Here is a 12,500-nt window from a genome sequence, read left to right as displayed (position 1 = left end):
TAGGTTCTCTATTTGACAGTTTTATTATTCTTCCTCCAGCTAAGGAGCACAAGCCAGGGGAATAGCCGGGGTTTCTTGCCCGTAAATCCAGTGCCTTCCCCGTCACTTCTTCCCCCAGCCAGTCCTCACGCTGCCGTGCTCCGCCTTGGCTCTGTGTGGCTGGCAGAATCAGTGGTCTCCTCTTTGCCCTTTTTCAAGTACCAGTCACTTACTCTTGCCTACATTTTCTTTCATCTTCCTTCTCTTACACAGCCTTTTATTTCCTGTCAGCAACACTATCATGTCGTAACTGCCAAGGAGTGTTCTGTACCTCATATTCAGCCTTGCACTAAATCTACTCTGACTCTCATCAGTCTTATCCTCCTTTGCTGCCAGAGATAGATACACATAAAATCAAGTCTGCTGGGTGTTGCTCCAGTACTGTCAGTCTTATCCTACTTTGCTGCCAGAGATAGATAAACACAAAATCAAGTCTACTGGGTGTTGCTACAGTAGTGAGGAAGGCAGCTCACAGCCTCCGGGCATTCAGGCTTGCCATTGTTTTACTTTTCCTCAGCTCCTTCCTGGGCTCTGATCCTCTTCTTGACTCATGAATACTTGGAGAGAAAACACCTTAACCATCTGCACTTTTATTGATCTTTAACAGTGAATCATTGAATCATATTCAGAACTGAATATAAAGGAGGATACAGTTGTTACACAGGTGCATTCTTTTCCCCTGGCATGTTTACTGTTTTGTGTAGCTGTGAGGTGAGGTGCAGACATTGAATGTAAGGGAGGATACAGTTGTTACACAGGTGCATTCTTTTCCCTGGCATGTTTACTGTTTTGTGTAGCTGTGAGGGGAGGTGCAGGCATTGAATGTAAGGGAGGATACAGTTGTTACACAGGTGCATTCTTTTCCCTGGCATGTTTGCTCTTTATTCTTTACTGAGGTGAGGTGCAGGTTACATGTTGTTCCTCAGGTGAAAATGAAGCCTTGATTCTTTGCACAACAATACCTAACTTTTCCTTATTGCCGGGAAGGACCTACAGTGAACTGTTGTGCCAAGTTGAACAAAGGAATGTGTTAAGGGATTTAGCTTGACTTTTATTACAGGAGACAGGGTGTCTGCTTGGCTGTGTGTGTGTGTGTGTGTGTGTGTGTGTGTGTGTGTCAGGGAAGGGATGATTGTCGTGCGTCATGCCGGTGTGTGTGTGTGTGTGTGTGTGTGTGTGTCAGGGAGGGGATGGCCGTGCATCGTGGTGTGCACTCGCCCTCTCACTTGGTGCAGCCAAAAATTTCGCGGCAGACGCCGTTCTCCAGCTGTGTGCAGGGTGGACACACCGGACAGGCTGTTGGAAGATGGAAGAGGAAGAGTTTAGTCATGACTCCTTCGTACGTGCATGTACGCCTCTGCGGTGCAGTTGTTGGTGTCCCACACTACGGGCCCATGACTCCTTCGTACGTACATGTACGCCTCGGCGGTGCAGTGGTTGGTGTCCCACACTACGGGCCCATGCCTCCTTCGTACGTACATGTACGCCTCCGCGGTGCAGTGGTTGGCGTCCCACACTACGGGCCCGGTTCGAATCCCGGCCTTGGCAGTTGGAATGCAGCTGTTCGTCACCCGTACCGAACCCAACCCACGCATATATACATGATCGTGCCAGACATGCAAGCAGTGATACTACTCCTCGAGGACTTGACTCATTTTGACTGTTTCGGCAGCAACTGAACACTCAAAACAGCCAAGGGGGAGCGTGCGGCAGTCCATGAGGCCGGCCAGACCCGCGGAACCAGCCGCCTGTCACTGGTCCTGTCTCGCGCCTTTCCTTCTTTATATAAAGTAATACAATAATATTAAAAAAAAAAACGAAAAAGAAAAAAAGCAGTGCGTCAGCGGTGTCTGGCATACAGCCTGGCACCGCTGGTCACGCGGCGGCCGGCGACGTACACCGTGCGGGGAGCGTCCCCGCCCCTTGGCCCCGTCCAGCCGCTGGCCGTCACGGTTTTAGTATTGATGACCATACATCGATATTAATTATTATCAAAATTGTTATATTTACAATTCAATAGTCTTCTGGCCCTTGGCAAGTACAGTTATCTTTCTCTAGCGTCCAGGGATTTTCAGCACGGCACATTAACTGTCGCCTCGTTAATGTTCCTCCACCACACATGTACTCCAGTAAACACTTCACAAAGATTAAATTATCTAAATGTTGATAAAGTTTGCTGATGGCGCGGCAATAGTGCGGAATTTCGGCACGGCAGCTTTTCCGTGCAGTGCGACGCGGGGAAATACTGGGGCACGGTGCAACACTACAGTGCGGTGTGTTGGGCAGGAAAAATACTGGGGCACGGTGCAACACTGCGGTGCAGTGTTTTGGGCAGGAAAAATACTGGGGCACGGTGCAACACTACGGTGCGGTGTGTTGGGCAGGAAAAATACTGGGGCACGGTGCAACACTGCGGTGCAGTGTTTTGGGCAGGAAAAATACTGGGGCACGGTGCAACACTACGGTGCAGTGTTCTGGGCAGGAAAAATACTGGGGCACGGTGCAACACTATGGTGCAGTGTTATGGGCAGGAAAAATACTGGGGCACGGTGCAACACTACGGTGCGGTGTTATGGGCAGGAAAAATACTGGGGCACGGTGCAACACTACGGTGCGGTGTTATGGGCAGGAAAAATACTGGGGCACGGTGCAACACTACGGTGCGGTGTGTTAGGCAGGAAAAATACTGGGGCACGGTGCAACACTACGGTGCGGTGTTATGGGCAGGAAAAATACTGGGGCACGGTGCAACACTACGGTGCGGTGTGTTAGGCAGGAAAAATACTGGGGCACGGTGCAACACTACGGTGCGGTGTTATGGGCAGGAAAAATACTGGGGCACGGTGCAACACTACGGTGCGGTGTTTTGGGCAGGAAAAATACTGGGGCACGGTGCAACACTATGGTGCGGTGTGTTGGGCAGGAAAAATACTGGGGCACGGTGCAACACTATGGTGCGGTGTGTTAGGCAGGAAAAATACTGGGGCACGGTGCAACACTACGGTGCGGTGTTATGGGCAGGAAAAATACTGGGGCACGGTGCAACACTACGGTGTGGTGTGTTAGGCAGGAAAAATCCTGGGGCACGGTGCAACACTACGGTGCGGTGTTATGGGCAGGAAAAATACTGGGGCACGGTGCAACACTACGGTGCGGTGTTATGGGCAGGAAAAATACTGGGGCACGGTGCAACACTACGGTGCGGTGTTATGGGCAGGAAAAATACTGGGGCACGGTGCAACACTACGGTGCGGTGTTATGGGCAGGAAAAATACTGGGGCACGGTGCAACACTACGGTGCGGTGTTATGGGCAGGAAAAATACTGGGGCACGGTGCAACACTATGGTGCGGTGTGTTACGGCTGGGGTTCTCCCGCCGCCGTGTTTTATTCTTTTTCACAGACACGGGCGGTCACCACGTGGCTCGCCCATATGACTCCTTTGTCCTGGCCGGTATTTTCCGGATTCGGTGGCATTTTCCACCCACGCCGACCCAGCATCAACTGGATATTTTCGGTTCTGGGGAGCGGCATAGTGACCACCTGGGGTCTGGAATATTCCACCAGCCGCTCCTTGTCCTAGCCACCTTCCCGCCTTCCCTTCCCACCTTCCCTTCCCACTGCCCGAGCCAGACCATTTTTGCCAGGGAGACTTAAACATCTCCGGCATTTTTACTCCCCCTGTTTGCTCTAATATCTCTCACTTTACCACCAGTAGCGCACCTGTGGGAAGTTCAGGTGTGGCCGACGTCCAGAGGGAGGACGAGACAGTGCTGTACCTTCAGGGGCAGGAGGAGGCGCAGCAGAGTGACGACGGGCCCCTCAAGAGTGAGACCCCTTTGAGGAGGCAGTTGCTGCCCGCTTCCCGCCCTGACACGCAGCTTGCCGTTCAGGCTGGAGTTCCTGCGCCGCGCTCAGGCAGGCGGAACATCAGGTTGTGTTGAGTTTGGGAGTGTTTCGGCCACTGTATCATATCTCAGAGTCAGGGCGCCGCAGAGCGCACCCACAACAGTAATTTTCCTGACTCCTTGTGTAATTTTCTGCCCCATTTTTCATTTTCCCTCTGTGATTTGTCCTCGGAGAGTAGTTCCTGTGCTTACGAGTACATTTTTGTCCATGTTAACGGCTTCTATCCTTAGCTTCAGTTTCCAAGAGCCTGTTTAATTTTCCCGAGGAGCCTGTTATTTGTCAGTCTGTTGAGGTGGGAGACAAAGCTCAAGTTTCATGTCGTCTCACTAGTCATCCCTTTTCATTTAAGTTTCATGGACCACTCAGTTTTTCAGAGAGCGGTTCAGGCACCACCTGTGTTTTGGCGACCCCAGAAGGGCGTCGCAAGCGGACGGGGAGCCGTGTCAGTTTCCTGGAGGAGCATATGGGAGTGCCGCCTCCAGAAGACCCTCAGGCCCCAGGCAGTCTCGCTGGCCAGAGTTCTGTCGGGGTAGAGGAGGAGGTAAATGTTGTTCTGTTTACCTCAGGGGAGGCGCGGCTGGCTCACCGCGTCGCTTCAACCCCGAGGGTGGACCGCGTCGGGAGGCCCCTGGCCGACCGGCGTGCTTACCAGGCCCCTTTGTTGGCGCCGGTTCTCTTTCGAGGCCGGAAAGACCACAGGGACCCCATCTCCCCTGATATGGACGCCAGAGACGCCCCGCCATTGTGCCAGGCAATACTCAGGCTCCGTCCCCGTCATGTGCTGGCCGTGAGGAAGGAAGTCGAGTTCTTACTCAGAGTGAGAGACACAAGTGGTGGTGTCCGCTCGAGTTGTGTTCAAGGCAGAGGGCCTGGTCCACCCCTGCATTTTAAGTCAGTTTGACTGCGAAGGGCGCCTACCTTACCTCTCAGGATTGACACCTTTGTTGATAGGGTAGGCTAGAATTAGTTTTCAAATTTATTAGGATTTTTTGTGATTATTTGTGCTGTTATTTTCATTATTCTCACTTGTCTGACTTATTCGCTTTGAGTTCATTTTTGTTTTTAGGATTTTTGTGACTCATATTTGAAGATTTATTATTTTGTGTGTTTGAATTATTTGTCTGTTATTGTGTGTTCAGTTTTGAGAGGGATTATAACCATATTTTTGTGTCATGATTTTTTAACTTTAGTTACTTTGAGGATTTATTATACTTTGTTGTCCAGTTAATTTTGAGAGATTTTTGTGTGACTTATTATATATTTTGCTGTTTCCCGTCACAGCACACGGCGGGCCACTGTGTGACACCCCCGTGTCTGCTCTGGGTGGTGGGGACTGTTACGGCTGGGGTTCTCCCGCCGCCTTGTTTTATTCTTTTTCACAGACACGGGCGGTCACCGCGTGGCTCGCCCATATGACTCCTTTGTCCTGGCCGGTATTTTCCGGATTCGGTGGCATTTTCCACCCACGCCGACCCAGCATCAACTGGATATTTCCGGTTCTGGGGAGCGGCATAGTGACCACCCGGGGTCTGGAATATTCCACCAACCGCTCCTTGTCCTAGCCACTTTCCCGCGCAGCGACCCGGGGTCAATGTTCCCACCGGGCTGTTCTCTCCATTTATATCTTTCCTGCCCGTTTCTGAGTACTGTATGATATTATGTATATTTCCTTTTTATGTTTAGGATTAGATACTTATGTACTGTATGTAAACTATGTATTTTGTGTTGTCGTGGGGTTTGTTGCCCCGCACCGCCAGCGATGTCTGGCAGTCCGCTCGCGGGGCGCCGAGGCAGCAGTCACCCCTATAAAAGGAGTGACCCTAGGTCACTCGCTCTTCCCTTGTTTTCCCGTTCACCCGTCGAGTTAGAAAGGAGGCCGGCTCCTCTCTGTCCCCTTTTGTGTCCCTGCAGCACCTTCTGCAGTTTTCCACGCCTGCAAGCGTGTGTTTTCTTTTACGGGAGAGAGAGAGTCGTTAGTGTTTAAGGTAAGGTTTTTGCTGTGTGTCTTCGTGTGCCGGTTTTACTGTTTCCGTGTTAATCACGCTTTGGCTGTGTTACGTGCTGCCTCCCTCGTTCAAGTGTTTTGTTTTCATTAGTGTTTTGTGCTTTCGTTGTAGTATTCGATTTCATGTTTTTAAGGTGTGTTCCTAAGGCAATCTTGGGTTTTACTTTTCTTTTGATAATTAATGTAACTATTAACTTCTTGTAAATATATAATATCTATAGTTTATTTTGGCGTTTTCCGTTACCATTTCCTTTGTTTTAAATTATTCATTTTCCTTTTATTTGTTGTTCGGTCAGGGGAAAATAACCTGGTGTTTTGAGGCCTAACCAACCCTGTTTTGTTTTGTCTTTGTTTTGTTTTTTTACATTTTCCCAAGACCCCTGACCACACCAGTGTTACGACACTGGTGACGTAACAGGTGTTATGGGCAGGAAAAATACTGGGGCACGGTGCAACACTACGGTGCGGTGTTTTGGGCAAGTATACGAGGTGCGGAAAATATTTCGTAGCGTACCGCAACACCAGCCTTGATCTCACTTCATCCTGCCAGGCGGCAGTCCAGCCAGCCACTGTGTGTGTGTGTGTGTGTGTGTGTGTGTGTGTGTGTGTGTGTGTGATTCACCACGGCCTGATCATGAGTTGGACTCGCTTTCGCCAGCAGGTACCCTCCCGACGTGAGCAAGTGCTCATTGTCGTCGATCTCTGGGTACTGCCAGGACCTCACACACCACACACCCCATCCCCCTTGCTCAAAGGGGTACAGTAACCACTCCTAGTTAACAGAAAGAATCCGGCCTGAGCGGGGCTCGAACCGCCGCCTGTTTGGCCGTGAAGCCTTGCAGTGCAGCGTTCTACCGATTGAGCTACCGGAGCGGTGTGTGTGTGTGTGTGTGTGTGTGTGTGTGTGTGTGTGTGTGTGTGTGTGTGCTACTTTACAGGAAACAACTCAAGGGCAACAAAAAAAAATCGTTGCTCTCACAAAAGCGAAAAGTAAAGAGTGGCCAAAAAGAGAGGTCAGTTTCGGGTGAAGAGGTGTCTTGATACATTCCTCTTGAAAGAGGTCAAGTCATAAGCAGGAAGACATACAGACGAAGGAAGGCTGTTCCAGAGTTTACCAATGGAAGGGATGAAAGAATGAAGATGCTGGTCAACTCTTGCATAAAGGGTTTGGACAGTATATAGGAATGAGCTTGGGTAAAGTCGTGTGCAGCGGGACCGCGGGAGGGGGGGGAGCATGCAGTTAGCAAGTTCAGAAGAGCAGTCAGCGTGAAAATTCAAAATATCGATAGAATATAGAGATCCTAAGAGAGGCAACATGGCGGCGGAATTTAAGACTGTCAGTAAGAGAGAGAGAGAGAGAGAGAGAGAGAGAGAGAGAGAGAGAGAGAGAGAGAGAGAGAGAGAGTGTGTGTGTGTGTGTGTGTGTGTGTGTGTGTGTGTGTGTGTGTGTGTGTGTGTGGGTGTATACTAAAGCTGCATTCGTTCAATGAAAAGCTTTGCTTGACAGAATCCATATAATTAGTGGTTGAAATTTAGCCCCTCGGCCGCTTCAGCACTCTCACATACACACTAGCATACATTCTCCGGGCCTCACCAATGCAGTGTGGTTGGGCGTTTGCTGGGTCGGCGGCGGCGAAGGGCAGCTGGCCGACGAGCAGCAGCAGCAGCGACACCACCAGCAGCAGCACGGGCAGGAGGCGGCTCATCATCGTGCCTGTGTGTGTGGAGGACCCGGCGCGTTAGGGCGAGGCTCAGGGTCAAGGCTTGCACAAGAACAACAGCCAGTCAAACAGTTTTTGCTGCTTTCTGTTGAGGCGTTCTGCTGAAGTTGGCAGTTCATTCTCCAAGATTACATTTTTTCAAAATAAAAAAAGAGGCAGCTCAAAGGCGCTAAAATTAGGAAACAAAAAAGCCCGCAATGGCGCTGTTCCCGCAAACAGTGTTAAGTTGAAATGTTAGAAATATAGGCCAGAGTCATTTGGAGAGGTGCCTTGACATCCTTCTTGAAAGAGTTCAAGCCGCACCCAGGAGGAATGCTGACGGAGGAAGGCTGTCCCAGAGTTTACCAGCGAAAGGGATGAAAGAGTTTAGACGCGCTCGTTAATTCTTGCACGAATGTAGTTTGGCATGAAAAGCACGAGAAGGCGAAGTGGGGCATGCGCCATAGTGCGCCTGGCGCCGGTGCTCATCTCCGACCCGTTGACCTTTGGGCCTGTGGTGGGTGAGAACCCCTGACCCGACACAGGGCCAGTGCAACATCCGGGTTACCACAGTTTACCTTACCTTCCCCAATTGTATCCAGGCGCCCATTTATTGAGCAACCCGAAAGGGAGGATGCACAGCTGGGTGGGCTGCACGCCGACTGCCCAGGCCGGGATTCGAACTCAGGGCCGAGGATTAGTAGATAGGGACGTTAACCTATTCACCGCGGAGGCGCATGCCGGACCTCTAATATAACAAAACATACTTAAGTACAATATTTAATTCAACATTCGGTTGATTCTGCCCGGACAGTCGGCGTGCAGCCTGCGCAGCTGTTCATCCTTCCTTTGGGCTGGCGGATAAATGGAACCCGGGGAAGGCAAGCTGTGCTGGCCCAGATGTTCCGCCGGCCCTGTGTCGGGTCAAGAGTTCTCGCCCTCCACCGACTCAAAGGTCAACGGTACAGAGATGAGCGCCGCCGCCACGCGCACTGTGGCGTGTGCTCCACTTTGCCGCAAAGTTGGTACATTTCATTGCCAAGACAGGTGGTAGGAAAGTCGCCCCCCCCCCCCCCCCTCTCTCTCTCTCTCTCTCTCTCTCTCTCTCTCTCTCTCTCTCTCTCTCTCTCTCTCTCTCTCTCTCTCTCTCTCTCTCTCTCTCTCTCTCTCTCTCTCTCTCTTCACGTCAAAATTAGCGAGGCTCTTTACGTCGATAATAGAGTGGCTCTTTACGTCAAAAGTATCTTACAGCCCGTTGATAAAACACCCAAGGACAGTACTGTAGAACACGTGAGCGTGAGTACAAATACCGATCAATTTAAAATCAACATATCCGTCACTTATAGGCCTCCAGGCCAATCACGCGAGGATGATAAAATAATGCATAGCGTTTTGAAAAGAACACTCCGAAACAGTGATGCAATGATTTTGGGCGATTTTAATCTACCGTATGTAGACTGGCAGACACTCACGGGACCCGAGGTGTAATCGCACAGGATGCTATACTTCGTTGAAAATAACTGCCTTAGCCAAATGGTTAGTGAACCAACGCGCGATAATAATATTCTTGATCTTGTGTTAGTAACCTAAGAGAAATTAGTTGACAATGTTAGCGTCCGAAATGACAGCCAACGCATAGCAAACACGTTAAATTACCGATACTGCTGGTGTTCCTAACACTATTGAAAATCCCAGTCATTCCCTCCCTGACTTTGAAATCAGTACAGGTGAGGTTCTCAAAGCGCTGCAGGACCCGATATAATCTATCCAAAATTACTTAAAGAAATATCAAGAGAGATACTCAGACCTTTAACAATGCTGTTTAATATGTCTTTGCACCATGGTATCGTTCCTAGTGATTGGAAAATGGCTAACGTAACACCCATTTAAAAAAAAAAGCGACCGAAAATTACCGGATAATTACAGGCCAATCAGCTTAACGAATGGATCAAGCACTGGCTAAGAAATAGAGAGCAAAGAGTTGGAGTGACCTCAGAGTGGATGCCAGTCACTAGTGGTGTCCCCCAAGGCTTTGTCCTGGGACCCATTCTCTTCGTCATTTACATCAACGACATTGACCTTGGTCTCAATAATTTCATTAGTAAATTTGCGGACGACATGAAAATTGGCAATGTGGTACTTACAGAATGTGACAGGCGAAGCCTACAAGAAGATTTGCGTAAAGTATCAGATTGGTCAGTAAAATGGGAAATGCCTTTTAATATAAACAAGTGCCAGATTCTACAGGTTAGATCTAGAAATATAAAGGTCCATGAAATGTGCGGCGTTAAAATTAAAAGCGTTCACTCGGTCAAAGATCTTGGCGTCACAGTCGGGTCTAACCTCAAGTTTTCCCAGCAGTGCAACGAGTCCATTAAAAAAAAGCAAACATGATGATGGGTTTGATTAAGAGAAATTTTTCATTCAAGAATAAAGATGTTATACTACCTTTGTATAATGGTTTCGTCAGACCTCATTTGGAGTATGCTGTGCAGTTTTGGTCTCCCCACCATACGAAAGAGTATGCTAAATTAGAAGGTGCTCAGTGTAGAGCAATCAAGATGATTCCTTCATTACGAAACAAACCCTACGAGGAAAGGCTGTCACATCTAAACCTGTTTTCTCTTGAGAAACGCCGCCTCAGAGGAAAACTGATCGAGTGCTTTAAGATACTTAACGGTTTTACTAACGTGGATCCGACCAAGCTGTTTATGATGGATGACTCGACGCGAACGAGAAATAATGGCGCTAAACTCAAATGTAGACAAGTTCATTCAGATTGCACAAAATTCTTCTTCGCTAATGCTGTCGTTCGAGATTGGAATTAACAGATTACCACCATCAGTGGCACAGTGTAACTCGATAGCATCGTTTATGAATAATCTTGACCGCTATCTCCTCCATCTCACTGTTTGCTAGGTCAGTTTCAACGTCATGGTGGCCACATAACAACTGTCACTTAGGTTTAGGACAGACCACATAGTTTGGGCATTAGGGCCTGTGTTGTCTGGTCATCTATGTAGATCTATGTAATTCTCTCTCTCTCTCTCTCTCTCTCTCTCTCTCTCTCTCTCTCTCTCTCTCTCTCTCTCTCTCTCTCTCTCTCTCTCTCTCTCTCTCTCTCTCTCTCTCTCTCTGTATCCTCACACGCTCCTCATCCCACGGTCCCACCTCAACATTCCCAAAGGCCGAGAAGGCAAGTAATCGGGCTTTCGAGTGTGTTTGTTCACGTCCATGGAGCATCAGCCTTGTCCAGCCATCACTAGGCTCATCAAACCACCCATGGAAAGGCCAACAAATCCTTCCAAGGCCATATCAAATGTGTGTGCATGGCTGTCGAAATGTTCAAGCTTCATATTAATTAAACGTATCGGGCTCCCATTACGGCTGTTTCCCAAGGCCACAGGGGAAATTGACCTGGGTTTCATGCTTAACTTTCCTGTTTATATATATATATATATATATATATATATATATATATATATATATATATCTAGAGATATATATATATATATATATATATATATATATATATATATATATATATATATAGATATATATATATATATATATATATATATATCGTAGCGTGCTGGGCCCACATTCCCCGCGTGATGGACGACGCGGGTTCGAATCCCCACGCTACCACCTCGGATTTTTCAGTCACCCCCGAGTGGCTTAAAACTACCCACATGCTGTCCTGAAGACCACCCATCAACCCGGACCCTAGAGGAAACCGTCCAAGTGAGTCAAGAACGAGTTCCTGGGGGCAGCATGAGCCAAGAGAAGATGGCGCCACTATAAAGACTTGTCTGCGCCATGACGGGCTGGGGCCGACTACCATCCAGGGCCCATATACATAAATCTTGTTACCACTATGAAACAGCTGTTAAGACTAACATATTCCTTTCAGCCTTAACATTTTTCTATTAAGCGCTAACAGATATTCACAAAGCTTGTTAAGGCCTTAACAGCACTGTTAGGGTAACCGCGGCAGGGAACACTTTTACCGCTTACAAACAGCTGTTAGCAGGATGGCTTACGTTCTTATTGTAACTCCTCCCTTATTTGTTGACCATTTTTCTTCATTCAAAAAGCATTTTAATCAGAAAAGATAGGAGATTAAGGCTTGCGCGGATACATAGATGTGTTTGATGGATTTACAAAGAAAATTACAGAGCTGGGCACTTCCGTACCTCTGTCCGCACCTCCGCTCCTCCGGACCTGCGGACCTTTAAACGAGGTGCGGAGGTCCGAAGTGCGGAAAGTTTTTCAAAAGTGCGGAAGTAACAGGTGCGGAACGGCAGTATTTTAAGTCCGTACCTCCGCACCTGAGGTTTTCAAGGATAAAAAAAATGAAAACGACAAACAGTCCGCGCTCTGCAGTAATACTTCCGGTCGTTTACGCGGTCTGTGCTGCAGGGCATGTTTTCCCGCCACTTGAGTGACGTCACTCATTCAGATTTACGGCCCAGTTCAAAATATACCGTTTGTCGTCCGTCTTAAAGGAAGTGCGTCTTCAATGATAACACCACGTGCACGGATAGCAAGACTTGTAAATTATAATGAACTTGTAAACTTGTGAATCATTTTTATACCTAGTCATTTGTGAAAGATACATATAGTAAACTGAATCAGCAACATATCTTTCCTTATTCCCATATCTTCTCTTCCTCTTTTGAATGATATTAACCGGAATTTTCTGTGTTGCATGTGTACTGAGGTATGATAATTATGATGAGTGTAAAAGTAGTTACTTTACTTCAGGTGGTGGAGATTCTATGCGTTAAAATGACAATAATGATAACAAAAATAATGGTAATAATAATAATAATAATGATAAAAATA

The 12,500-nt window shown here is 48.1% G+C and overlaps 1 protein-coding gene across 1 annotated transcript in view; it reads right to left on the bottom strand.

Moving 5' to 3' along the window:
• Positions 1–613: 613 nt before the first annotated feature.
• Positions 614–12,500, bottom strand: part of LOC127001989 (uncharacterized) — a 37,727-nt gene continuing 25,840 nt past the window's right edge. Inside the window, exons 2-3 of the mRNA XM_050867300.1 lie at positions 7,547–7,666; positions 614–1,335 (exon numbers count right to left, since the gene is read on the bottom strand). Coding sequence (XP_050723257.1) covers positions 1,262–1,335; positions 7,547–7,666 — 194 coding nt within the window. The 3' untranslated portion in view covers positions 614–1,261. The remainder of the gene's footprint in view (positions 1,336–7,546; positions 7,667–12,500) is intronic.

This window comes from Eriocheir sinensis, chromosome 22, assembly GCF_024679095.1.
Source record: "Eriocheir sinensis breed Jianghai 21 chromosome 22, ASM2467909v1, whole genome shotgun sequence".
Classification (NCBI taxonomy): Eukaryota; Metazoa; Arthropoda; class Malacostraca; order Decapoda; family Varunidae; genus Eriocheir; species Eriocheir sinensis.
The sequence above is the reverse complement of the archived record's forward strand: the minus strand, read 5'-3'. Positions and strand labels throughout refer to the sequence as shown.